The sequence below is a fragment of the Apus apus genome, chromosome 10 (genome assembly GCF_020740795.1).
Source record: "Apus apus isolate bApuApu2 chromosome 10, bApuApu2.pri.cur, whole genome shotgun sequence".
Classification (NCBI taxonomy): Eukaryota; Metazoa; Chordata; class Aves; order Apodiformes; family Apodidae; genus Apus; species Apus apus.
In genome coordinates, this window is record NC_067291.1 from 1,327,042 (window position 1) to 1,354,228 (window position 27,187).

The window sequence follows — 27,187 nt, forward strand, 5'->3', positions numbered from 1 at the left end:
AAGGGGAGTAAGGGTTGCCTTTCTGTATCTGTGATGTGCAGAGAAGATCTGAGAAGGCTTTTTTGCTTCTGAAACACCAGGGTTGGTCAGGACTTGTCTGTCTGCTGGAGAACTCCTGGGGGTGTTTAGGAAAGTGGCAGGCTGGAGGGAACTAATTTAGCTTTTAATTAATGCAGCTGGAGGGTTGTATCATCAGCAGAGAGATCTCTCCTCAGATCTTGGTTTAAATAAACAGAAGTTGGCCTAGCAATCTAAATAGAAAAATGTTTTCCTTTTGTGTTGATCTGACTGCATTTGTCTGGTCTCTGATTGTGTGTCTTTACTGTTTCTGTGGTGGGATAGAGAATCAGAGCAGATGTAGGGCTCAGGAAAACAGAAAATCACCACGTGGGTGATCTAATGGCAACATTGACTTCTCTACATCTTCATCAGTCACAGAAGCAAGCAAAATATGGGAAGAAAAAAGAAAGAGGAGGCAGCTAATCCTCTTTTGCTTGGCAGGTCAGCTTTGCAGTAGCTGTCAAAGTAAAAGGCAGCAAAGCCTTTCCTCAGGGCTCACAAAACAGGGGCTTTGCAGTAAAGTTGGAGGAGTTTGGCACCAGACTGTAGCTCATTAAATGATCTTCCATCCTTTTGGTCCAGCTGTGATGGATGTGTGCTCAGAAGTCTGGATTTGTCCCAAAGAACATAGGAACCTCAGCGTGCCAGGTTGCTTTGTCAGTCATGGAGATATGATGGGTGATTCAAAAGAAATAAAAACAAAATCCAAAAGGCAGGTCAGATCTTAGGTGGGCTGACCTGTCCTCTGGCAGTCTCTGTCTCTCTGCACTGGTGTTATGTGGGGTGATGGATCTTACCTGGATGTCCTGGGTCCTTGTTCTTAGATGTGATAAGCAAACACAGTGTCAAACATGCTATTTGGGACTAACACCTTCAAACCAAGCCAGGTATTGACAGTATTGCCAGTGCTTTTAAGTTGCTGTAAACACCCTGATTTCAATGTAGTTTGGGCATTCCTTGAGTCCATTAATTTTTCTTTTAAGGCTCAAAAAGAAACACGTAACCTGTAATGCTGTTAATTTTGGTCTGAGTCTCACCAGGCCTTCTTTTCCTCTCAATGCTTTGAAATTCCTTCTCTCTAATACGATTTTAGAAGCTGCCATATTTGTGAATGATGTAAAAGGCCAAGAAAAATGGTTTGTTTACCAATGTTAGCTCCCCAAAGTGAAGGTATTAAATGGATTTTAACCCCTACAGTGCCACTCCTGGGTCTGTGCTGGTGCTGCCAAGCTTTTGCTGCTCATTACAGTGAGAGATTAATCGTGTGAGCTGTTTGATTTGCCTCTCCCCCAGCTCAGTGAGATGCAAGACAAAGATCCCCTGGAGCCTGTGGCTGCAGCAACCCCTGCCAAAGCAGAGACAAGACTGGGGAGGAACCAGGGCTGTGATCATCACTCAGCTCTTGCTCCTTGCATGCAAAGCCAATAAACTGTGCTTTCTGCTTGCAGCATCAGCTCCAGCCCTGCCCCCTAACCAGTTTTCACAACAGAGATGTTGTGCTGCTGTGATGTGCAAGGAAGGAATTATTAACATTACCAGATGCTTTTAATTAATTAAAATTGCTCACGCTCCTTGGTCTCCTGCCAGTATATCTGAATTCTGTCAGTGAGTTAAATAAACTTGGGAGGAAAAGCTGGGAATACAGATCATATTTCTCAGCTCAAGGCCTTTTGCTGTGGGATTTTTTAGGGCTTACAGAATTAATCAGATCTCTCTAAAAGATAGATAGCTCTCTGTTGCCCTCTCTTGCTCTGAGAAACTGGGTTTATGTACATGGAGCAACATGGAGTCTCTGCATTCAGGAAAAGCTTGTTTATATCTGTGTTGTCTTGTAATAACCTGCTTTGCAAAGACTGAAATGTGGCTTGTGGAGGGTCTCTTGTTGAAATATTAGCAGGTACAGATGTGGGGGAAGAGCAGCATGGATTTGCTCATCCTTTTCCTTCCTCTGCTTAGTCTTCTTTCTACGAATGAGGATTCTCAGTGATCCCCCCCTCCCCCCCGGGCCTTCACTGCCCTTTCCTCCCATGTGCTGTATTTGTGGGTCAGTTTTCCTTCTGGCTTTCAGGTCCTTCTTTTATATCCATCTCAGAGGCAGGGGCTGCTGATGCTGCTCCTACACTTGGCCCAAGTGCCAGATGAGCACCAGGTTATTGCCAGCCCAGAAATCTTCATTTCTCTACTTTGTCTCTTCCACTTCCAGCAAGAGAGGATTTTCAGAGCAGAAATGATGTGCTTGTGTTGTAGCCACAGGGCTCATTCTCCCTAAGTCACTCTTTTTGACCAGTTTTAGAATTTTGGAGTGGAGCCAAACTCTACCCACACCCCAGACTGTCAGCTGCAGGAATGGAGCCAGCAAGAATTTCCATTTTCACCAAGTTTTTTCTCCTTCCTTTTCTCATGTTCTCCTCATTTATTCACGTGGCTTTCAGTGACTCAGCTGCAGTTGCTCCAATTCAATTTATTTCCTGACAGAGGGCCCAGAGTAGATACCCTCATCAGCAGAGGATGCTTTCAGAGATTCCTTGTGGTGTTTTCCCCAGGGAATATCTCATTATCTTTGGTAATAGGAATGAACCAAGACATGCTTAAAGGGTGCCACTGGCACAGTGAGGAACTTGCCCTCTTCTGGGTCCTATTCTAGGTTTCCCAGCCACAGTCCAGAGCCTTTATTCTGTGTGGGGTTGTGGTTTCTGTGACTGCAACCAAATCTGTCATTAACTCTGTTAAAATATTGTCAGTTTACCACTTTTATAACATTCTACTATAATATTTTGCAGCAACTAGCTACAAATTTTGTATCCATATTAACTTTTCCAAGCACAAATCCTGATTAAATACCTGTTGTAGTTCTCATGTCCTGGGTGATACCTCTGCTACATCACTTCAGGAAAAGCTCTGCCCATGCACTGGTATAGATGAAGGGTTGACCTGCTAGAAAGCAGCCCCATGGAGAAGGACCTTGGAGTCCTGGTGGACAACAGGTTATCCATAGGACAGCCATGTGCCCTTCTGGCCAAGAGAGCCACGAGGGATCTTGGGATGCATTAAGAACAGTGTGGCCAGCAGGTCAAGGGAGGGTCTCCTCCCCCTCTACTCTGCCCTAGTAAGACCACATCTGGAGTGTTGTGTCCAGTTCTGGGCTCCCCAGTTCCAGAGGGACAGGGATGTGCTGTAGAGAGTCCAACAGAGGCTACAAGGATGATGAAGGGACTGAAACATCTGTCATATGAGGAAAGGCTGAGAGACCTGGGGCTGTTTAGTCTTGAGAAGACTAAGAGGGGACCTTATTAATGTCTATAAATATCTGCAGGGTGGGTGTCAAGAATGGGCCAGTCTCTGTTCAGTGGTGCCTGTGACAGGACGAGGGGAAATGACACCGAGTGACAACACAGGAAGTTCCACGTCAACATGAGGAGAAACTTCTTTTCTGTGAGGGTGACAGAGCCCTGGGACAGGCTACCCAGAGAGGTTATGGAGGCTCCTTCTCTGGAGACTTTCAAGACCCATCTGGACACATTCCTGTGTGACCTGCCCTGGGTGTTCCTGCTGCAGCAGAGAGGTTGGACTTGATGATCATCAGAGGTCCCTTCCAACCCCTGTAGTTCTATGATCCACACATTGTCTGATGTTTGAACTCAAGTTGCATTAAGACATTCTGCAGTAGACACAGATCCACCACAGCTGTATGCAGCACATCCAAAAAATTCCCCAAAAAAAGGTTGCAGAAGGTATTTGGTCAGTCAGGAATCCATTTGCTTTCACAGGGGTTGCTTTTATTGAATTATCTGAAGGGTTTCTGTTCTCCTGAGAGCTGCCACGTGGGTGGGGTAAGAGTGAACCAGCTAATGGGCTGTTTGGTGATGGAGGCTGCTTTGGGAATGTACTCTGTGCACTTTGTCCTTTCAGGCTGTCATCAAAGAGCAGCTCCAGGAGTCCCACGGGCTGTGTGAATATGCAGTCTACGTTCAAGGTAGGCAGGGGGGCTCCCTTAATTCTGCTAAAGCAACTTACTTCTGGTTTGAGACACAGGGAGCAATAAGAAGGGAAACAGATTATAAAAATACCAAATTGGTATATAAAAAATATTTGGCTTTTTTCCTCCTTGCTAGGTCTAGTTTGGAAGTTTGGGATTTTCACATGGATGGCCAGATGAGATGTTCTGTTGTCTCCATATGGAGGAGTTTGTCATCGACTCCTCGTTGGACAATGGGCTCTTGGCCTTCCCTGTGTTGGTGTGTGCTTGGGTTGTGTGTTTGGCTGTATTAGAGATGCACGTTTTCTGGTAGAGCTACTGGCCTCAGGTGGTTGTTGTCCTCCTGTTTGCTCTAAATGTGCTCTTCCTCTCCTGCCCTCTGTCCCCTAAAAAATGCCCCGCAAAACTTGGCATTGCAGTTTGAGGTGCCATGAGGGATGGGTGAAATTTGTTGGCCAAGGACATCTTGCAGCCTGGAGAAGTTGGGATGGGGGGAGAAATCTTAATGAGGATTTTGCCACGGATCAAAGCTGCCTGTATCCTGAAAACCAGAAATTATTCCAAGCAGGCAGGAGTCCTTGGCTGGGGTGTCCTCCTGCCCTCAGACACAGCTTCTGCCTTTCAGGGGGCAGGACCAAAGGAGCGTTGTTATAATCTCTCTGTGCTCCCCTCCTGTCCCTGCTGTCAGAGAGGCACGTTGTTCCTGCAGATAATGGACTGATTTCCCTGCTATATGTTGTTTTACAGCTTTGATATTTCGCTTGGAGGGGAAAATTCAAGAATCTCTGGAACTTTTTCAGACATGTTCCATCCTGAACCCTCGGAGCGCTGACAACCTCAAGCAGGTGGCACGGTCGCTGTGAGTGCTGCTTTATTGTCTCCCTTTGATGTGCCACCCAGGACCTTCTTTGTTTTGTTTTTCTCCCAGGCATCAAATGAAGTCCCAGGCTTAATTCCAAACATGCTTCCTTCTTATCAGCTCCTGAATTGGCTCCTAGAAGCGTGGGCTGCCCTTAAAAGCAAAACCTCTGATGTCTACCTCGCTGCAGTTGTCTTGTCTTCTTTTGTTTTGCTTTAAGCAAGAAAGGTGACACTGGTTTCCAGCTCCAGAGCTGTGTAACCTTGCCCTGCAGACCCCTTTCTGTCTCTGGGAGTCTGGTTTGATCACCTGTCTTTTTCCTTTGAGGCAAAGTCAGGCTGCAGAGCCCCTGAATTCACTCCTTGCCTCCCCAATAACACCAGGGAGTGTCTCTGAGGATTGATGACCTTGGCCCTGAAAGAGAGCAGTGCTCAGTCAAAATACTGCTGAGGTTGTAAACTTCTCGGGCCTCCTCACGCAGGCCTCTGGAGAACTAGCAAATAGCATCATTTCTCACTGGCAAAGGTGATGGTGGCTGCACAGCAGGCTTTCAGAGCAAGAAAAAATAACTCTTGAAATGCTTTTGCAGGTTTCTTTTGGGGAAGCACAAGGCGGCCATCGAAGTGTACAACGAAGCAGCTAAACTCGATGAGAAGGACTGGGTGAGTGTTGCAGTGAGGGCAGGTTACTGCAGTCTGCAGATGTTTCTGCAGATGTTTCTGCAGCTCTATGAAGGCAGCTGCAAACTTGGGGCAAGCAGAGGTGAGGTGATGCTGCTTGCAAGCTGGGCAGAGGAGGAGCTGCAGGGCTGAGAGGCACTGCCTTTGAGCACAGGCTCACGAGCACCAAAGAGCCTTTGCAGCATCTGGTTTAGATCATAGAATCCCAGGATGGTTTGGGTTGGAAGGGACCTTAAAGATCATCTAGATCCAACTCCCCTACCATGGAAAGGGAAACCTCCCACTAGACAAGGTTGCTCCAAGCCCCATCCAACCTGCCCTTCAACACTGCCAGGGATGGGGCAGCCCCAGCTCCCCTGGGCAACCTGGGCCAGGGTCTCACCACCCTCACACTCAAGAATTCCCTCCTCATGTCTCACCTCAATCTTCCTTCTTCAAGGATCACAGGAGCAAGACATCATTTCTACTGCAAAATCCCACACCTTGTCTTGGAGCACAGAGGATCAAGCAACATGGTTGAGCTTTGCAAAGCATCAGTATTAACACAGCCATGTATCTATGTACAGTAAGGAAAGAATGGGAAGTACCTCCCTCTTTTGAAGCCCTGAGTTATCACTGAAACCTACTTGAATAATTGGGAATCCTTTTGTAATGCCAAACCCCATTGAAAAAGATGACCCTCAAACTCTCGGAGAGGGTTACCTGTTACCTACCAAGATTACCTGTTCTGGCAAAGTGCAGGCTGGTAGCTCCAGGCACAAGAATGAAATTAGCTTCTATAGGAGAAGACAGAAAGTGAAAGAAGAGCTTTGCAGAGGGGAAGGTGTGACAGTGGGTGAGAGGAGAGAGGACATGGCTGGAGTTAGCTGTGGGCAGCCTTCTGCAGGTGATAGTTCTGCCTGGGGAAGTGTTTCTTTCACTTGCTCCATGTGATCCCTTTTCCTCAGCCATCAGGCACTTGCTGACTCCAGCCATCCTTTTGATGCTCAGTACATCTAAACTTCTGGCTTGGTGCAAGAAGATGTTTGGTATTACTGACCTTGCCAGACAACTCAGAAACCTTTTGTACCCTGGGTCTTCTTTCAAGCCTCCATTCCCCAGGCTGAGCTACCCACAGAATGTGCTTGTTCTCTCACCCTGTTTACCCCTGCAGCAGGCAGATGGCAGTGGCTATTTTGGTGACTTTTTTCCCCTCCCTGGCTCAGCACTGGCAGTAGAACCAGCCTGTGCCCTTCCCTTGTGTGTCTCCTGCAAGCTGCTCTAACCAGGAGTTACTGATTCCTTGCTGTTCTCCACAACTGGAGAGACTATGTGGAGGAAAATATCATTTAAGAGGGCTAATGGGGAAATAAGAGAGTTTCCTCTTAAAGGTCAAGGCTGTCTAAACTGATGAAGCTGTGAGATGCTCACCAGAATAGAAATGAGGAATTGGTGGATCTTGCTTTTCAGCTTCCCAAGATGGGAGTTGCATCTCAGTGAAGAAACCAGGCTTTGCTCCTTGTTCTCCAAAGAGACCATCCTTGTTTTTTTTTGTCTCAGTGGTCTGTAGTCTTTTGTGTACAATCACACTTAAGCCTGTAGATTCCTGAAGCAACTTGAATTTTTATGTTTATCTGATTTCAGGCTGAGAGAGTTGAGGTTGTTCAGCCTGGAGAAGAGAAGGCTCCAGGGAGACCTTAGAGCACCTTCCAGTGCCTGAAGGGGCTCCAGGAAAGCTGGGGAGGGGCTTGGGACAAGAGCAGGGAGGGACAGGACAAGGGGGAAGGGATGAAAACTGGAAGAGGGGAGATTGAGGTGAGACATGAGGAGGGAATTCTGGAGTGTGAGGGTGGTGAGAGCCTGGCCCAGGTTGCCCAGGGAAGCTGTGGCTGCCCCATCCCTGGCAGTGTTGAAGGGCAGGTTGGATGGGGCTTGGAGCAGCCTGGGCTGGTGGGAGGTGTCCCTGCCCATGCAGGGGGTTTGGATCTGGATAATCTTTAAGGTCCCTTCCAACCCAAACCAGTGTGATTCTATGATTCACAAAGCCAGAGGGGTGTGGGCAGGCACAGGGGGTCTCCCCATCCAGGTCAGTGATGACTTTTCTCACTGACAGACTGTGCAGCCTGTGTCTCAGACCTCGTGCTGATTTGGTTTGGGGGGTTTTCTTGTGTTTGTTGATTTTTTTCCAGGAGATCAGCCACAACCTGGGTGTGTGCTACATGCATCTGAAACATTTCAACAAGGTAACATTCATCTTAACCTACCTGACAATTGGGAAGCAGAGTGGCCCAAAATTTCACTCTCTGCTAGTTTGAAGTAGGTAATTTGCAGTCATAGGTATTAAGGAATTCTTTTTTGCTTCAGCATTTTCTTCTGAGAGCCAAAGTTTGTGAGCTGTCTGTTTAAACTTGCATGTTGAATTACTTTGGGTCAGCTGCAAGCTAGTGAAGTTGGGTAAGAGGGAAAGTGAGGTTAGCCTTGTGGCTGGCCAGGAGGCTTCTTCTGAACTGGGATTTTTCAGAGAGTTTTTCTGGTTGTAAAGATGCTGTTTGAGAAACCTCAAAAGAGCCACCTCAAGCTGGACAGAAAACCAGCTGTGCTCCAACAAGGGCTCCTACTGTTTCCAAGCCTTTTAAAACCATAGCCACAAACACTGCTGGTTTTCTGAGGAGCAGCAGTCCTCAGAACATGCTAGTTCCATCTTCTTAAAGAAGTGTGGTGGTGAAGACCCAAACCACCTCCCCAGCACAGCTCAAACTGCTGCACCACATGCAGAGTTTCTGAAGGAAAAATCCTCCTTGGGTCCAGCAGGATTCAGTGAAAATAGTTATGGAGTTTGTTTGCTGGAGGTGCAGCAGGCACCTTTTTCCTTCCATGGAGAGGATTTGCTCCTGTGTCTGAAGCCCCTTTTGCACTAAACCTGGAGTAAAAGTCACAAAGGAGCAGAGCTGCTGTGAGGGCAGCACTAACTTTGGTAGCTTTGTAGCTAATAAAAAACTTATTGGAAGCTGGAGGTGGAGTTTTATTCCCATGTCTGAGCACACCATACCCAGCTCTTCACTGAACCCTCCCCATGGTGCTCGTGGTGAGCACTGAGCTGTCTCTGATCCAGTGGGGTTACACTATAAGGGGAAAAAACAATGTTTAAAAAGCTTGAGTTCCCAGTTTGGAGCAACAGCTGCTGTGTCTGAGTGCTGTGGCCCCTGCAGCAAACCCCTGCTGCCTTCCCAGTTCCAGGCATCCCTGCGGAGTGGGAAGCTCTGCAGTACAGGTTCATACTTGGGATTTGTTGTCTGCAGTAATGCCTTCCTAACTGGAACTGCTGGCTCCTCAGGTTGTCCATATGTCTGAGCTCTACTGGTCACCAATACTTCCATGAGGACACCTAAAACAAAGCAAAGGCCTTGGTGCTGACTGTCTCTTCAGGAGCTGCTGGTCACAAAGAGCACACATTACAGACTTCCAGTGCTGCGCCAGAGTTTCTCTTTCTGATATATCAGGTGTTCAGAGACAGCAAGGGCTCTTTGCTGCCCTGCTGGCTGGGCCTGAGGAATTCAGAGGAATACAGGCTTCGAGATGTCTCCTGTTGGAGGGGATGGGTGTGTCTGACAGGAGCTGATTCATTCCTCTGGTTTGCTTGGCAATCCACGCTCATTGCTGGAATGATCATTTGAGTGAAGAATAAGCTGTCATGTTCCTGTTAACCTCACACATCTGGAGATTCCCTCAAACCAAGCAAATTCAAATACAGCAACAGGCCTGTGCTCCTCTCCTCCTTGGGGGGTCATTGCCTCTTGGCTTGAAGCACCCACGTTGCCTTTTTCTGTCCTTAAAAGCACGTGGCTCCTGATGCAGAACTTGTTCCAGCAATGAACCAGGCAGGGTTGTGCTGGCAGGGCTTTGTGGGCTTAGGGGGTTTTAGCTGTTCCCTTTCACAGCTGCTGGGGGTTGCTGTGGGCTGTTGCTTCACTGAGGTCTCTGTAATCACTCATGTTATTTTTTTATTACCTATGGTTGTGTGTTTAGGCACAAGACCAGCTAAACAATGCCCTGGAGCTCAACAGACATGATCTGACTTACATGATGCTGGGGAAGATTCACCTACTGGAGGGGGAGGTGGATAAAGCCATTGAAGTCTATAAGAAAGCAGTAGAGTAAGAATATGTTTAATATATTATTATATTTTATATATTTAATATTTAATGTATTTAAAAGAAATGTAGATACAGTGCTTAGGGACATGATTTAAGCACTGAACGAGTACTTTAGGTTATGGCAGGGGGATTTAGGTTGTGGTTGGACTCGATGATCTTCAAGGTCCCTTCCAGCCAGGATGATTCTGTGATTCTGTATCCCTTTTTCTATCTGTCCATGTCCCATCCTATGCCAGGAGAAATTTGTTTGGTGTCCCAGATCTGAATTGAGGACATGATTAAAAAGCTGATGGTAATTATAGTGTCTCTGTGCAAAGATGACACTTCCAAGCTCTTCAGCTGTGTCTGCTCTCAGCTATAGTCCTCTTCCTGCTGACAGTGTGTCAGGGAAGAAGGGAGCTGTTTGAAGGTCTGCCAAACAAAAGTGCAAAAAGAAATGGACAGAGATGCCTGGGAGCAAACCCATCCAAAACTGAGTTCATAAATCCCAAAGGTTTATCTACAAAAAGATCTAACCTCGGGTGTCTCTCTAGCCCCAACTGTCTGTCAGAAACTAGTGGCTGGGTTTCACAGACTGTGAAATCACTTGGAGGGCTTAGTGTTTGAAAGTGTGTGAGTAGGCAGCTTGGAGACAGGTTGGTGCACAGTGGGCTCCTCCCATCCTGTCACTGTTTCTCAGTCTTGATCTATCTTGTTTTAGGGCATTCCTGAGCATCTGATTTACCAGTGCTTTGAAAATGTAGTTGTGTAATGGAGAACACTAAAGAAAGCAGGAACCTGTTGGGAGCCACAGGTGGACCTACATTTTGTACTGGCTCCTTTCATGGACTTTGCCCTTCCACATCTGCTTTTGGATGCTGTGTGACAGTATATTGGGTTGGGTAGATATTTGAACTAATCTACAATGTTTATGACATAAATAATCCTTGCTAAGCACTTCACCAGGTTTGTAACTTACCTTGGTGCTCCCCTGCCCTCCCTTCTTCCTCACTCCTGGTTTTTTTCTTCTTTTCTCTTTCTAATCTGCCTGTTACATTTTGCCTGCTGTTCCCAGCTCCAGGATCATTTCCCTGTGTTTCTGTACCATCAGGCACAGGGAGTTTTGTTCTGGTTGAGGTTTCAAGGTGCCAGTGTGAGTGTGCACATTAGATTTCTTAAGCCTTGAGAGCAGGGAATTGCAAACTTACTTCTGTTAGGGTGAGTGAGGCCACAAGTACACTGTCTCCTTCTGCTTTTCCTTTTTCCTTGTTGTTCTCATCCTATTCATGTCTTCAGAAGCTGCTGGGAATGGGGATGATTTTCAAAGGCTTCACAACATTGCTGTGTGAACCTCACAGCAGCAGTGGAGGGCTGGGAGCTGCAGTCATCAAAAAAGAGATGTCCTTTGGGGCATAAGTTGTCAAGTCTGGCTGTGCTGGGTGGTGTGTGTGGGCAGTGCCTGGCTGAGCACTCTGTGCTGTGCTGCACACAAAGCCATGGGGAGCAGCCCACAGCTGCTCTGGGAAACCAGGTTTATAATGTTTTTATAGGGTCAATTAAAAGTCTGACATTGATCCTGCCTAAGATCCATCAGAAATGCTGAGGGTTGCTTGTCCTCCATGGCCCAAGAGGCTTGGGGTGGATTTACAGGGTGGTTCGTGGGAGACTATGGAAAATCACATTTTGCATTTCCAGGCCACTGATGCTGCCTCACTTTGAAGCTTAACAAAACAACATCATCCTGTTATGCATCCAGATGTGCTTCACTGAGCCATCTTGGCTTCTCAGTTATACCTAGAAGACATTTTGAAACCTCAGGTGGCATGGTGTTCAAAGGAAGTCCCCACGATGGCAATTCTTCCCATATTTGCATTTAATGATAACAATTTGCTGGAGTGATACTAGTATAAGTTCTAGAAGGGCTAATAAACAGCACAACACTCTGGCTTTTCTGTTGCAGGTTTTCTCCAGAAAACACAGACCTCCTGACAACCCTGGGGCTGCTCTACTTGCAGGTACTGAAGACTGTTTCCTCTTCCATCAGCTTCTTAATTTTCAAAATGGCCAAGGTTGTGGTTTTTTTCAATAGACTTAATTTCTATCCACCTTTCCATGACTTGTATGTGTTTCTCTAAGGACTGCATTTCACATGACAGAGCTTGCTTTGCTGTGTCTGCTTTTTTTTGCCTTTTGCTGCTAAAAGCAAGTTGATCTCCTGGACCTGAGCCAGCCCAGCAATTCTGTTTTGCAACTGCCCTAGTTCTGTTATAAATCCTCCAAGTACAAGAGAACATGACTAGTCATTACCTTGCTTCTGGATCAGGAGTCTAGCAAGTCATTCTCCTAGAAAAGCAGCCAGGAAATTGGTGATGTTAAGGAAAGTCCAAGTATTAAGGACGTCCAAGGAAAATTGGAATAGATTTAAATAACAAAGGCATCCTTAAGCATCTCCCTGTCCATTTAGATGCTCAAAAATATAATGTAGGTCTCTAAAAACATTGCCTTGCTCATGAGTTAGGGGAATTCAATAGGAGCCTTGGATGTCTTGAAAGAATATGTGTGGTTTTAGAAGGGAATGTGATTGGGAAGGGGGATCTGTAAGATAAAAGTAGCTTGAGTGTAACATTCCCCCTGTGAACGTAGGCCCAGGTCTCTGTGCTGTGCTTCATGTGTTTGGTTTGTCATCTCTCTGGAGACAGACTCACTCTCAGTCATTTAAAGATGCCCCCACAGCCTTCCCACTCTCTGCTACTCGCACAAGTCACTGGACAGTGGTGCATCCTGGTTGGAATTCCACTTCTCTGAAGATTTGTTTTCACTGAACCAAAAATTCCAGTGACCAAACAGGGTCCTCCTGTTCCTGAATTTCTGATGCTTATTTCCTTCTTTTCCCAGCGTGGGGATTACCAGAAGGCTTTTGAACACCTTGGAAATGCACTTACTTATGACCCAACCAACTACAAGGTATGATGAAGAGTGGGAATGAACCAGCTGAAGGGTGATGAAACACTTCTTAAAGCTAATTCCAGTATCAGAGCTTTGCCATTTATATCCAGGGGTCTTAGCCTGGAAGGGCTGGAAAGGATCGTGCCCAGAAAGCTTCCTCCAAAATACATTGTGGGACCTTTCCCTGGGCAGGGAGTGTGCTGTGTGTGGAGGTAGGGAGAGGGAAGGAGGCAGAAGTGGTTTGGAAGGGACCTTAAAGATCATCTAGATCCAACTCCCCTACCATGGGCAGGGACACCTCCCAGCAGCCCAGGCTGCTCCAAGCCCCATCCAACCTGCCCTTCAACACTGCCAGGGATGGGGCAGCCACAGCTTCCCTGGTCAACCTGGGCCAGGGTCTCACCACCCTCACACTCAAGAATTCCCTCCTCATGTCTCACCTCAATCTCCCCTCTTCCAGTTTTCATCCATCCCCCCTTGTCCTCTCCCTCCCTGCCCTTGTCCCAAGCCCCTCCCCAGCTTTCCTGGAGCCCCTTCAGGCCCTGGAAGGTGCTCTAAGGTCTCCCTGGAGCCTTCTCTCCTCCAGGCTGAACACCCCAACTCTCCCAGCCTGTCACCAGAGCAGAGCTGCTCCAGCCCTCCCATCATCTCTGTGGCCTCCTCTGGATTTGTTCCAGCAGGTCCGTGTCCCTCTTGTGTTGGGGGCTCCAGAATTAGACTCAGCACTGCAGGGGAGTCTCACCAGAGCAGAACAGAGGGGACAATCCCCTCCCTGGCCCTGATGTCCATGCTGCTGGTGACACAGGGTTGGTCTCTGGGCTCCAGTGCACCGTGCTGGGCCATGTTGAGCTTCTCACCCACCACAGAACAGTCCTTCTCCTCAGGGCTGTTCTCAGTTCACTGTCCACCCAGCCTGTATTTGTGTTTGGGATTGCCCCCCATAATACAGGATGTTAAATTGATTCCCTTGGTTTTTAATCTGAATTTTCAAACAAATTAAATGAAATTGAATTCACTTTGCAAGGAAAATGTTCCAGACACTGTTTCAAAACTCCAAAGAGCTGTTCCTGGGTCCCTGTCCCTCCTGGGCACGGATCACAGGCACAAGTGAGATTCCATTGTATTATTGTCCCACCTGTTAATAACTCTGCTTCCAGCTGTTGTGTACAAATGGGACTCCTCCTTGGCTCTGCTCTGGAAGCCAAGCTTGGCATCCAGGTGTCATTCCTGACTGTGAAACTACTTCCCTTTCTAGCCATGCTGCTTCATTTCTCTGCTGCTTTTTCCTTCTGGAGGCTGTGGAGGATGTAGAGTATGGACACGTGGCACTGAGGAATGATGGATGAACACGAGCTGAACCTTCTTGTGAAAACACCTTTACACTTACAGATTTTACTTGTCACTGTGAAATATTATAAATGGCTAAACTAGTGGGGTTTAATTACAGTGTGTTGCTGTCACTGGCTTTTTTTTCCCCATGCATCTTTCCATGGATTTGCAGGATCAGCCAGGCAGTGTGAACTGGGCTGGCTTGGCTGCATATGTCTTGCTTGAGTGTGTTTTACTCTTGCACCAGAGCTGTTTCTATCTCTACTTGTTGCTAAAAAGAAACTGTTAGTGCGTAGATCTTCTCAGGAACTCATGCTCTAGGAGGTACTGCTGTCACCCTGAAATAACCCTGAATACTTCTCATGCTGCAGTTTTCCCAAGATAGTTATGATGGAGATCACAGAATTGTTCTGCTTGGAGAAGACCTTTAAGATCATCAAGTCCAACCATAACCCAACTCTACCAACCATTAACCCTCTACCTATAGCTACTCTCCCAAGTCCAGAGCTAACCCACATCCCTCAGCACCACATCTACACATCTCTTAAGCACCTCCAAGGATGGAGACTCAACCACCTCCCTGGGCATCCTGGGCCAGTGTTTAATGACCCTTTCAGTGAAGAAATTGTTCCCACAATCCAATTTAAACCTCCCCTGGCACATTTTGTCTTGTTCTATCACTTGTTCCTTGGGAGAAGAGGCCAACTCCCCTGGCTCCAACCTCCTTCCAGGGAGCTGTAGGGTGAGAAGTTCTCCCCTCAGCCTCCTTTTCTCCAGGCTAAACACCCCCAGTTCCTTCAGATGCTCCTCACAGTGCTTGTGCTGCAGACACTTCAGCAGCTTTGTTGACCTTTTCTGGTCTTGCTTCTGCATCAGATGGTGCAGAAAGAAACAGGGGCCTGAGTTGCTTCTCTACTCTGTGTTCTTCTATGTGTTGGGAGATTCTCAAGTCCCCGTCTGCTTCCCACTGTTGGTCTTGACAGCTCCTAGAAGAAAACACCTGAAAAAAATGAAACGGTTGCTCTTGAAATGCCTTTAGTTTATTCACGTTATCCTGTTGTCTTCTTGCTGTGTTTGGGAAAAAGGCAGTTCCTCAGCTGGTCACTCTCCTCTTCTCTCCAAGGCTACCTTGGCTGCTGGCAGCATGATGCAGGTCCATGGAGATTTTGATGTTGCCCTCTCCAAGTACAGGGTGGTGGCCAGCACGGCGCCGGAAAGCCCCCCCCTCTGGAACAACATCGGGATGTGCTTCTTTGGGAAGAAGAAATATGTGGCAGTAAGTGCCTGGGTTTCTTTCTTTCTCCATCTGGAGCTAATTTCATGCAAGAGCAAGATTCCTCCTGTGGCAGAGACAGGAGGGCTGCTCTGGGTGGGCTGTGTTAACAGCACGTTTGTTCCTGTTTGGAAGGCAATCAGCTGCCTGAAGCGGGCAAACTACTTGGCTCCCTTTGACTGGAAGATCTTGTACAACCTGGGGTTGGTCCACCTCACCATGCAGCAGTATGCATCTGCCTTCCACTTCCTCAGTGCTGCTATCAGCTTCCAGCCCAAGATGGGAGAGCTCTATATGCTCCTTGCAGGTATGCAACACTCCCTGATCCCACTCCTGGGGTATCCATGGTCCTTCATCTGGGCAGAAAGATGGATTAAGGGTGGGTCTGCTGGAAAGCAGATCCAAGGAGAAGGATCTTGGAGTCCTGGTAGGCAGTAAATGATCCATGAGCCAGGAATGTGCCCTTGTGGCCAAGAGGGCCAATGGAATCCTGGGGTGCATAAGGAAGAGTGTGGCCAGTAGATCCAGACAGGTCATCCTGCCCCTCTACACTGCCCTGGTGAGGCCACAGCTGGAGAACTGGGACCAGTTCTGGCCTCCCCAGTTCAAGAGAGACAGAATCCAGTGAAGGGCAGAAAAGCTGACTGGGAGATTGGAACATCTCCCTAGTGAGGAAGGGCTGAGAGAGCTGGGGCTGTTCATCCTGGAGAGGAGAAGGCTGAGGGGAGACCTTATCAGTGCCTGCAAGTATCTCAGGGTGGGTGCAGGAGGCTGGAGCCAGACTCTGCTCAGCAGTGCCCAGGGACAGGACGAGGGGCAAGGGGCACAGGCTGGAACATGGGAAGTGCCACTGGAACATGAGGAGAAACTTCTTGCCTGTGAGGGTGACAGAGCCCTGGGCCAGGCTGCCCAGGGGGGTGTGGAGTCTCCTTCTCTGGAGATATGTGCTCCAGGGGATCCAGGAATTGGATAGGTGAAGTCTAGAGGTCCCTTGCAACTCTGACAGTTCTGTGATCCATGATTTCCAGCACTGGACAGTTTTGGGATCAAGCAAGACAAGTATTTGTCAGAAATGACATGAGTAGGGTTACTCCTGGCAGCAGTCCATCCAACCCTGCTGGCAGCTGGTATCTTACGTGGTAGTGACATTCAGAATTGTCCTTCTGAAGCATCTGCTTGTGCTTTGCTACAGTTGCTCTGACAAACCTTGAAGACATGGAGAACGCCAAACGTTCCTATGAACAGGCTGTGGCCCTGGACAAGTGAGTCTTCCCTGCAGCTGTTTGGTGGTTGCTTTGCCTCCCTCCCCTGGTTCCCTTTGCAGGTTTTGTCCCTCTCTTGACTTTCACCCTAAGTGGTTTGGGGTAGGGAAACATTTTTATTCCTGCAGCTGCACAAGTTGCTGTTTTAAAACCATCTTTTCTTCTCTCACATTCAGGTCAGCTCTGAAAACTGAAAGGGAAGTTTTGTTTCAGTCCAACCCAAAGCTGGTTTTTATTTTGCTGTTTAGTTAGTGAGTCAGTGGTGATGACTTTGGATTCCAAGCCACCTTCCAGTGAATATTTGTGCAGAGCAGAACAGATTCAATAGAAGGAAACCAGTCATCTCAAAATATTTTGTAACCCAAAGCTGGAGCCCTGGAAGGGCCGTGGGAGCCTTGGGATAAAGCCTGTTCTGAATTAGGCAGAGGGAGGATTTTAGGTGGGAGAATGTGGGCAAGAAGCTGGTACAAAGCACAGAAAAGGGCAGCAGTGGGGCCCTTTCTCCTGCAGGTTGGTGACAGGGTCTGTGTCTGCAGTCTGGCTCTTAAAATCAGAGCACTTGGTTTCAGAAATGTTGAAATGAACCCTGAAGTGTTTGATCATTTCAGTCAAAAAAACCCAATTCACCTCAAATTTATGAATGGTTTTGGCTCCCTGGGTCTGGTTTCTTTATGTTTTTTTACTCTTCAGGTTTTGCCCAGTAGGTGATTAGATGTCCCATCCCTGGAACCATGGAAGGTCAGGATGGACAGGGCTCTGTACAACCTGCTCTAGTTGAAGGTGTCCCTGCTTATTGCAGGAGGGTTGGACTAGATGACCTTCAAAGTTCCCTTTCAACCTGAACTGTTCTATGATTCAGTGATTCCTGTGAATATTTGCAGACCTGGAGCAGCCAGCTCAGGGCTCCCAGGCCCGGGAGTCTGTGCCACAGAGCTGTGCCAAAAGCACTTCCCATCTGCAGTGGCCACCACAAGGTGGCGTGAGAAGATGCTGGTTCCTTTGTCCTCTATAACCTAGGTCTCCTGGCCACGCTTAATTTTGGGAATCCTGGAAGTTCCTAAGCCCATTCTGAAGGGGCAGCAGGTTTCCAGAAATAACGTTTGACTCTGGGGTGCAGCTCTCTTGGTGCTGAGCTGAGGTGCTGCAAGAGCTCTCAGGTGTTTTATAGAGCCATTGACTGGTTTGGGTTGGAAGGGTCTTTAAAGATCATCTAGATCCATCCCCCCTGCATGGGCAGGGACACCTCCCACCAGCCCAGGCTGCTCCAAGCCCCATCCAACCTGCCCTTCAACACTGCCAGGGATGGGGCAGCCACAGCTTCCCTGGGCAACCTGGGCCAGGGTCTCACCACCCTCACACTCAAGAATTCCCTCCTCATGTCTCACCTCAATCTCCCCTCTTCCAGTTTTAATCCATTTCCACCTTGTCCTCTCCCTCCCTGCCCTTGTCCCAAGTCCCTCCCCAGCTTTTCTGGAGCCCCTTCAGGCACTGGAAGGTCTCTATGAGGTTTCCTGGGATTACATGGCCTGCACACATGTCCGTCTCTGGAATTTTCCTGCTCAGCCTCCCATGCCCAGCCAGGCACTGCAGGACCCTCAGGACTGCTCAGGCTGCCTAGTCAGGACTTTGTGTGCATGAAGCAAAGAGGGAACAGAAATTTAGCTCTACAGCTTCACCTAAATGTTTCGCACTGTGATGATGCTACAGCTCCAGAGTCTTACTGGGAAAACAAAACCTCCCCAAAGCAAAACAGAATGCCAACTGCCAGGGAATATTGGGAGGAGTATCCAACCTTTGTTAGGCTTGTTCAGCTGAATATTTTATTTATTGTGTGGCTCAACCCATGTTCTCACAGGCTCTCTTTGCTGGTGAGCCTTCTGGCTGGGGTGAGGGTGGCTGTGTTCCCTGCCATTGCCAGAAACACTTTTAAAGAGTGTGGGGATATTAGGCCTGGGTGCCCTGCTGGGCTCTGGAATGGGAAGCATCTTGGAAACAGCTTTTAAATAAGGTATTTCTTCCTAGAGCTGGTTCTAGCTCGTAGCTGTCTGCCCTTTCTGGGCTTATTTAGCTATTGATTTTTTTCTGTCATATTGCTTCTCAGCTCTTGAGGGTGAATTGCCTTGATAAGGTTCCATTAATTTTAAAATGAGCTGTTCCCAGATCTGTCTGATCTGTTCTCAGTGCTTCATTGAATGGGTTTGGTTTCTTGTATTTTCTTGTTGGCTTTTTTCCCCCCACCAGAGAGATGGGGTTTTGATAGTTACTTTTTCCCTGCATTTCTTCCTTTGCTTTGGCAAACAGTGAAGTGGGTTGCTTGGGGTTTTCTTGTGGCGAGATCAGTGTTCCAGTTCCTCAGGGAAAGGAAAACCAATAGTTATAAATGGTATCAGGTACTCTCTAAGTCTTTCTTCTTGCAGTGCTGTCATATGGAAGATAGCTGGTCTTGGTCATATGCAGGTGACACCTTCTGTCTAGTGAGCAGTGTGAGCAGAAGCCTTCTTCACTTCTTACAGAAGACACTTCTGTCCTGGCTCCCAAAGGCAGCAGTGCTGGAGTCCTGGGATGGCTCCAGTGATCCCTGCCAGGCTCCAGGGGAGGGCACCAGGGCCTTGCTCACATGTGTGCAGAGCAGCCCTGGCTGCCCTGGGTGCAGTGCCACGGGTGTGCGGTGAGTGCCATGGGTGTGCAGTGTGTGCCACGGGTGTGCAGTGAGATGGGTGTGCAGTGAGTGCCACAGGTGTGCAGTGAGATGGGTGTGCAGTGAGATGGGTGTGCAGTGAGTGCCACGGGTGTGCAGTGAGATGAGTGTGCAGTGAGTGCCACGGGTGTGCAGTGAGATGAGTGTGCAGTGAGTGCCACGGGTGTGCAGTGAGATGACTGTGCAGTGAGTGCCATGGGTGTGCAGTGAGATGGGTGTGCAGTGAGTGCCACGGGTGTGCAGTGACTGCCACGGGTGTGCAGTGACATGGGTGTGCAGCTCTGGAGACCTCAACACAAGAGGGACATGGAGCTGTAGAAACAAGTCCAGAGAAGGGCCACAAAAATGATCCGAGGGCTGGAGCAGCTTTGGTACCAAGGCAGGCTGAGGGAGTTGGGGTGTTCAACCTGGAAAGGAGAAGGCTTTGGGGGGGACCTCACAGTGGCCTTCCAGTGCCTGAAGGGGCTCCAGGAAAGCTGAGGAGGGGCTTTTGACAAGGGCAGGGAGTGAGAGGACGAGGGGGATTGGATTAAAACTGGAAGAGGGGAGATTGAGGTGAGACATGAGGGGGAAATTCTTGAGTGTGAGGGTGGTGAGAGCCTGGAACAGGTTGACCAGGGAGGTGGTGGAGGCCCCATCTCTGGAGACATTCAAGGTCGGACTTGATGAGGCTCTGAGCAACCTCAGATAGTTAAATAGGTCCCTGTGCACTGCAGGGGGGGCTGGACTAGATGACCTTGAAAGGTCCTTTCCAAGCCCACACATTCTGTGATGATTCTACAGTGATTCTCTGCAGTGAGCTGTGAGCACAGGGCTCCTCCACCCACCCCCCTACAGCATGTCCTCTCCTGCCCCACTCAGCCTCTGCTCTCCCAGGTCCCATCCCCCAGCCTGGACGAGCTGTGCTGGGACTGGTGCCCCTCTTCCCTTTCCTTCGTCAGACAATACAGGTGCATTTTGCTTCTCCAGATTCAGGCTGGAATTCAGGCTGCTGCAGGATGGTCAGAGCAGCTTGTGGAGTGGGGCTTCTCAGGCAATTAAGGAAGGATCACATCACCCAGAGTTCCACTGATTAATGACAGAGCCAAGGGTCTCAGCTCACTCATTCCCTCTGGTTCAGTTTGCTCACACTCCTGGCTCTACCGGAGGAAAAGCTGCTGTGCAGGGTTAGTGTATCCAAGTGAATCAAATGAGTACTGTGGAAAATGAGAAGGTGTGAAGCCCTTCTGCCTCACTGGAGCTGGGAGAGCATGGGCTGAGCTCAGACATCACAGCAGGATGAAGCCCCCTCGCTGCTCCTCAGCCAGAGTCAGGAGCTGGGAGAGGCAAAGGGCAGAGTAATTTCTGTTGTCCTTGGCACTGGGATGCTTCCCTGGGCCCAGGCTCTGTGTGTCTCACCAAGCTCCTGGGACCCCATCGTGTCCCCAGAGGCCTCAGCTGCCTGGGGGGCAGGGTGTCCCATGGCCACACACTGGGGAGTCTCCAGCTTTGCTGCTTGGGCTCATCTTAGTCACAAAAACTGTTCCCGCATGGAACGTGATGCACCTTGTGTGTTTGCTGCAGGTGCAACCCCCTGGTCAACCTGAACTATGCCATCCTGCTGTATAACCAGGGGGACAAGCAGGGAGCCCTCTGCCAGTACCAGGAGATGGAGAAGAAGGTCAGCGTGGTGAAGGAGAGCAGTGCCCTTGACTTTGACCCTGAGGTAGGTGCCCCAGGGCTGGCAGCAGGAGCCAGGCAGCCCTGCTAAGACTGGCGATAAACCAGGGGAAATTTTACTTTGGAGTCCAATTATTAGGAAGAAATTCTGCTTATGAGGTTTTCTGAGTAAAGCAGCTGCCTGCTGAGAGCTGCTTGCTTCATTTCTGCTCTTTGAAGGCCAGTTCTTCAATCAATACACAGCAAGACAAGATTTCCTCTTAATTAAGAGAATGAATTAGCAGAGATGTTTCCCTCGAGCACCAAGGCAGCAGCCAGCTCTGCACAGCTGCTGGTTTTTGGGTTTTGTGTGTGTTGTTGTTGACTTCATTGTTGTCTGGAGTGTTCCAATTTACAACAGTCTTCTCTTTTTGCTTCTTGAGAAGATGGTGGAGGTTGCCCAGAAGATGGGAGCTGCCCTGCAGGTGGGGGAGAGCCTGGTCTGGACTAAGCCTTCTAAAGAGTCTAAATCCAAGCAGCGAGCTGCTCCAGCAGGGAAAGCCTCCAGCACTCAGCAGCCTTTGGGCTCTAACCAGGCCCTGGGCCAAGCCATGTCCTCAGCTGCAGGGTATGGGAAGACCCTGCAGCTTCCCCCAGGTACTTCTTATGTCCTTCTTTTTGAAGCAGAACTGTGGGAGGGGAGAAGAGACACCTCTCTGAGTACAGAGTGACAGCATCAACTTGTTTACACAGTAATGATGTCAATATTTGCTAAGAGCTTTCCCAGATTTCTGAGTTGAGGCAGGGTGGGAGGCAGATGCTCTCTGTGGTGCATTAGGCTGTCATGCTTTTGCAGGATAAACTCAGTAAAGGTTCTTCTCCAATCTGAGCCACGATGGACAAGAATACCAGTAGCCTGGGATTGAGGTCTTGCTCTGGGAAGGAGGTGGTTTCAGAAACCAGACCACTTGTCTTGCTTTGGATGAGCCCAGGAGCTGACATGCACATAGATACTCTGCTCTCATGAGACCACACCTGCAGTGCTGTGTCCAGCTCTGGAGCCCCCAACACAAGAGGGACATGAACTTGTTGGAACAAATCCAGAGGAGGCCACAAGGATGCTCAGAGGGCTGGAGCAGCTCTGCTCTGGAAACAGGCTGAGAGAGTTGGGATGTCCAGCCTGGAGGAGAGAGGGCTCCAGGGAGACCTTAGAGCACCTTCCAGTGCCTGAAGGGGCTCCAGGAAAGCTGGGGAGGGACTTGGGACAAGGGCAGGGGGGGAGAGGACAAGGGGGGAGGGATGAAAACTGGAAGAGGGGAGATTGAGGTGAGACATGAGGAGGGAATTCTTTGCTGTGAGGGTGGTGAGAGCCTGGCCCAGGTTGCCCAGGGAAGCTGTGGCTGCCCCATCCCTGGCAGTGTTGAAGGGCAGGTTGGATGGGGCTTGGAGCAACCTGGGCTGGTAGGAGGTGTCCCTGCCCATACAAGGGGTTGGATCTAGATGATCTTTAAGGTCCCTTCCAACCCAAACCATTCTAGGGTTCCATGATTCTATGAATCACAGAATGGTTTGGGTTGGAAGGGACATACAAAGAGAGACAGGCTGCTGCAGAGAAGGGAAATGATGGTAAATTTTCTGTTACAAAAACAACTGCAGCTGGACTGCTCTGAAGCTGTGCAGGCAGCTCCCTGCTTCCCAGGTGCTGCTGAATTACCTTTCAGTGCTGGCTCTGGACTGAGGGTCAGGGGATGTATCATCCTTGGCAAGCTGAGACTGGTCTCTGTACATGTTGCTTCTTGCTTCACAACTCATCATGATGAAGTTCTGTCACTCTTAGTCTTGTTGCCTGTGGGTTGAACCAGGAGAGAGGTTGTGTAATCCAGGTCTCCAGGCCTCTTTCTTTGGCACCCCTAAGGACCTGTTCCGTTTTTCATGCATGGAATAAACTTTGGATGCAGGGAAGACTTAGTCAGGAAAGCTGAAAAAGAAGAGATACACGAGTTTGGGGTTTACCTGGTTTATCATCCACATCAGAGAAGGGAGGTGGTTCAGAACGTCCAGTTGTCAGCCTAAACCTGAGCATAGGAACAACATCAGCATGTGAGTGTCCTGTCTGGGTTTTATTCTCTAACTAGTTACTTTAGCTGCCTGGAAACTCTTCCTGTTTCCTAAAAGTGTGGGCTGAAAAGGATACTGTGGTTTTGGCTCCAGCTTGAATATAAACTGGCTTCAGTGGAACTGTTTTCCCTTCCAAAGCATGAGTTAATTCCTAATTTTGTCCTGACTTGTGACAGCAGCCCAGCTGAATCTTGCACCCTAGCTTCCCTCAGCAGATCTTTGGGCACTGGGAGGTCTCTGGCTGCAGCCCCACCAGAGCCGAGTGCTGCGAGAAGAAATCTGAGAGTCACCAATAGCTGTGATTGTTCTGCATCTCCCTGCTGCCTGGAAGGGCAAAAAGAGTAGACAACAGACTGTGGTCATGCAGTAACTCTAGCTGTGTTCTCTCCCCAGGTGCTGGAGCAGCAGCAAAGCCTCCCTCACTGCCCCTGGAGCCAGAGCCAGGCCCAGACACCAGCCCCGAGGTGCCAGCAGAGGCTGAGGAGCAGAGCAAGAGCCGGGAGGCAGGGGACTAGGACGGACTCTGGTGGCCACAGGCAGCTGCAGGGGCATCCCCAGCTCTGCCTGCTGGCCTGTGGGGAGAGGGACCTGCCCTCTCCTCTGACCTGTGGTGGCTTCACCCCACTGTCAGTTAGTCTAAATGCAGCTGTTTCCTGTTAATGAGTTTAGCACGTGGCCTCCCCCGTGTCCCAGGAGTTACTGCAGCAAGGAGAGGTGCTTGTGTAGCTTCTGTCAGTTGGTCACAGCTGTCCCGTGCAAGAGCCTGGAGGATGGAGACCCATCTCTCCACAGGGTTGGCTGTCCTCAGGGTTTGGCTGGAAGTCTTCCAGAAGGATGCTGAGGCATCCACTGTGTTTAGAAAAGCCAGAAGTAGTGAGTTAGCATCCTGGGCCCCAAAGAGGGTCTCAAATCCTTCAGTGCTGAACTTGTAACCTGCTGAGGAGCAAGGCCAGAATGAGGCTGGAGTGAGGTCGGTGGCAAAACAGGGGCAGAAAGTAGCACACCTTGCCAGGGCAAATGCAGGGCTTGTTGCTCCTTGTTTCCCAAGGACACAACTTTGTAAATGCTTCCTCCAGGCTGAGGAGAGGAAGCTGAAACAGCAGGGAGCTGCTGGCCCTGAGCAGGGCACTGCCAGGGGCACAGGGCACCATTTAAAGTTGCAGGAGACTGGCAATTCTGGAAGCTGCAGCACCAAAACAGTCTGTCAAATCCCTGGTTGTTTGCTGAGAAACAGGGTAAATGGGCCTGGGTGAAGCTGTTTCAGTTCTTCCTGGAGAATTTGTATCTTTCCCTCTGCAGTGTGGGGTTGCAGGGAAAGGGAAAAAAAGGGCAAGGCTTTTCTGAAAAGAGGACACAGCTTCAGAGCTGAACTGAAATTGTTTAGTGAGACAGCAGCCATGCTCTGAATAATTTAGTTGTGCCCTCCTTACAGTTGCATTAGAGGAGGAATCACTGATGCTGGCTGAGAGGCAGCAGAGCAGCCCGTTGGTGAGCAGTGAGGAATGTGGATGCTGGTGTGATACTCGAGCTTTGAAAAGGTTTCTGTCCTTGAACAGCAAAATCTGAGCCTTCCTTTGCTCTGCTCCTGTCAGTTTGTTGCCTCTGGTTCCTCTTTTAGTTCTGCACTGTGGTATCACTCTGTAATTAACAAGTCCAACAGAGCAAGGTGAGGATGGAAACTTAGCAAAGCCCTGAAAGCAGCTGGGCTGAGGCTCTGAGCACACTCAGACCCTGCAGCTCTGCTGTGTGGTGACCTGCTGTTACCAGAATGACATGGATGCATCTTTAGAGCATAACCAGGAACTATTCCGCTCCCTGGAGAACACTAAAAAAAGTAGGAGCCCTTCATTTTCTCCTGTTTTGATTTCCAAAGCTGCCTGTCTCTCTCAAACCTGGCTTTTGTTCTCCAGCTGTCTGTGCTGCTGGGTTGTGTCCCTGCAGCTCCGGGGTAGCAGCCATGTCAGAGTTTCCCTCCTGCTAGGAGTTGGAAGAAAACACTGGATCTTTTGTGAAGCACTGGTAAATTTCAACAAACCAGACAGGAAGCAGTGTACATCAGGTACAGTGCAGCCACTTTTATTCACATTCCACTTTTCACACTGAAAGTTACTGCAGCATAACAGGGTGCCTGGGAAGGGGAGGTTGAGATTGCAGAGCAAGGGTGGGCAGGGGGTGGGAACTCTTTACCTTGCCCCCAAACTTTAGTTCAAGACAGATTTTGCTGATAGCTCTTGATTGCTGTCATCTGTTAGACTTACCAGAAAGGCTTTCACACCATGGAAGCCCCAACACAAGGAACAGTGACCACAACAGTGTGGTTCCAGGTAGGGGAGCATCAGCTTTGCTGATACAAGGAGATTTTTCCCCTCCATCTGCTCAGGAACCTTTGTTTTTACTATCTGCCTTCCCCTGGTTGTAAAAAAGAAAAGTGAACTTAAACTGTAGCATTTTGAAACTCCTTTGCTATGTTTAATAGGTGGGAGCAGCCCTGGTCCCATTGCTGTTCTCAACTGACAGCCCCCTGGGGACAAGGAACAATCAGGAACCTCTCTCCTCTCACCCAGTCCCTGTTACCTTCCTGGCTGTTAGGAGCTTTAACAGGGTAAATGGCACATGCCAGGGGCCATCTGGAGGTGATGTACAGGTATTTAAAAGCAAGACATATTTTGGTGACAAGCTTATGCAGATCATTGACCAGGTCTCCTAGGAAAGAGGCAGAAGCCCCTTCTACTTTCTGGGTTTGAACAGAGCAGCAGGGAGTGGTTTGCAGTCTGTAATCACAGTTGGATAATAAATAGAACTGCAATTCCTTGTCCTGTCCCCTCTCTTCCCCCCGGCTGTTGGTGTTTGCACCCAGGAAATTCATGGTATCTTTATGAAGAGCTTTTTTGTGTGCTCTCTAGCAGGAACCAGGCCAGACTGTTCTTGCAGCTGAAATGAAGCAAGGGGGGTTCTTCAGCAGGACCACATTGAGGGAGTGTTCCAAAAACCATCAGCCATAATTCTCATCTTCTCTTTTCTCCCCCATAATCGAAAGATTAAGGTGGAAAAGAATAATGAGCTTAATTTCTAGGGAAGCAGAAACCATCTGCTTTAGGACTCTCATTTTTCCTCTTTTAGAAAAATGTGTATCATTACCCAGGTTAAATGAAGCAGCCTACAAGGCAGGCTGCAGCTTGGCTGCTCACAGGAAAGCAGCTACAACAGCAGCAAGACCTTGTTTCAGGTGAGTGATGATCCAGCAACGTGTGTTCAACCCAGAGAACTCTGGGTCTGAGATCCCTGAGACAACTGGATGCTGATTTTTTTAATCTGGGCAGTATTTGTGTGTCTTTGCCATGTTTCTGCACACGATCTTGCCCAGTGGTCACCAAGAGGCAAGGTGGACCTTGGCTCCTACTCAATACCCTGTTCATGCACAGGACACAAAAAATTCCCCTGAGGAAGTGGGCTTCAGGTGGCAAAGCCTCTTCTCCAGGGACAGACAAGCCTCAGTGCTGGATGAAGAAAACCAACTTGACTGAAATCATGAGCTCCACACAGAAATGCCCTACAAAGAAACACATCCTAACAAGTTAATCTGCCAAAAGTACTTTTTATAATAGCAAACACACAGTTCTGCAACAAGGAAAGCTTTACCACTCTCCCCCCAAACTTCACAACAAGCAGTGGTTTTTCATGGAAGCTGCAGGTGAGATGGGAACCCAGTTTAACCCAGGCTGCACTGAGTGAGGAGGAGCTTTCCTGAGAAATTCATGGAGGAGGTTTTCAGGGAATGTTGTTTCTCCCACTTGCATTTTAATGAGATCTCTATTTGAAGAGATTCGTGTTCTTCAGCTGCTAGGAGATCTCCTCAGCAAAGGCTCAGTTTTCCAAGTGACAAGTCTGGAGCAGATGCCTTCCTGAGCTTCCAGCACAGAAGGCAAGAGCCCCACGTGCTGTTCCCAGCCAACATTTCTTTCCTGTGCTGAGAGAACATCCTCCCACAAGAGTCTGGATCAGTAACTCCCTGAGGATTCAGCCTGGTTGGTGCTTAGGATCCACCTGAGATGTTATGCAAGAAACTGCTCCATCTGCCAGGGGAGAGTGTCCTCTGACATCTCTGGAGAGGCAGAACAATCATTCCTGGCTCCAAGATCAAGTTTTCCTGGAGAGCTGAATCAGGCTCAGCATTGCTGAAGCAGAAAGCACAGGAGTCATGAGAGCAGGCCCAGGGATCTGCTCTGCAAAAGAACT

General features: G+C 48.9%; 1 protein-coding gene across 3 annotated transcripts in view; it reads left to right on the forward strand.

The window, feature by feature from the left end:
* BBS4 (Bardet-Biedl syndrome 4) overlaps positions 1 to 25,760 on the forward strand; it is a 47,347-nt gene extending 21,587 nt beyond the window's left edge. The window contains exons 4-16 of one of the 3 annotated variants that reach the window (XM_051628391.1): positions 3,970 to 4,033; positions 4,784 to 4,895; positions 5,485 to 5,557; positions 7,744 to 7,797; positions 9,581 to 9,708; positions 11,648 to 11,702; positions 12,583 to 12,651; positions 15,086 to 15,238; positions 15,371 to 15,542; positions 16,428 to 16,497; positions 20,759 to 20,900; positions 21,280 to 21,490; positions 23,345 to 25,760. In XM_051628391.1, coding sequence (XP_051484351.1) covers positions 3,970 to 4,033; positions 4,784 to 4,895; positions 5,485 to 5,557; positions 7,744 to 7,797; positions 9,581 to 9,708; positions 11,648 to 11,702; positions 12,583 to 12,651; positions 15,086 to 15,238; positions 15,371 to 15,542; positions 16,428 to 16,497; positions 20,759 to 20,900; positions 21,280 to 21,490; positions 23,345 to 23,466 — 1,425 coding nt within the window. In that variant the 3' untranslated portion in view covers positions 23,467 to 25,760. Of the gene's footprint in view, positions 1 to 3,969; positions 4,034 to 4,220; positions 4,296 to 4,783; positions 4,896 to 5,484; positions 5,558 to 7,743; positions 7,798 to 9,580; positions 9,709 to 11,647; positions 11,703 to 12,582; positions 12,652 to 15,085; positions 15,239 to 15,370; positions 15,543 to 16,427; positions 16,498 to 20,758; positions 20,901 to 21,279; positions 21,491 to 23,344 lie in introns of those variants that run through there. The other 2 variants (XM_051628392.1, XM_051628393.1) reach the window with 2 other exon arrangements.
* The last annotated feature ends 1,427 nt before the right edge of the window (positions 25,761 to 27,187 follow it).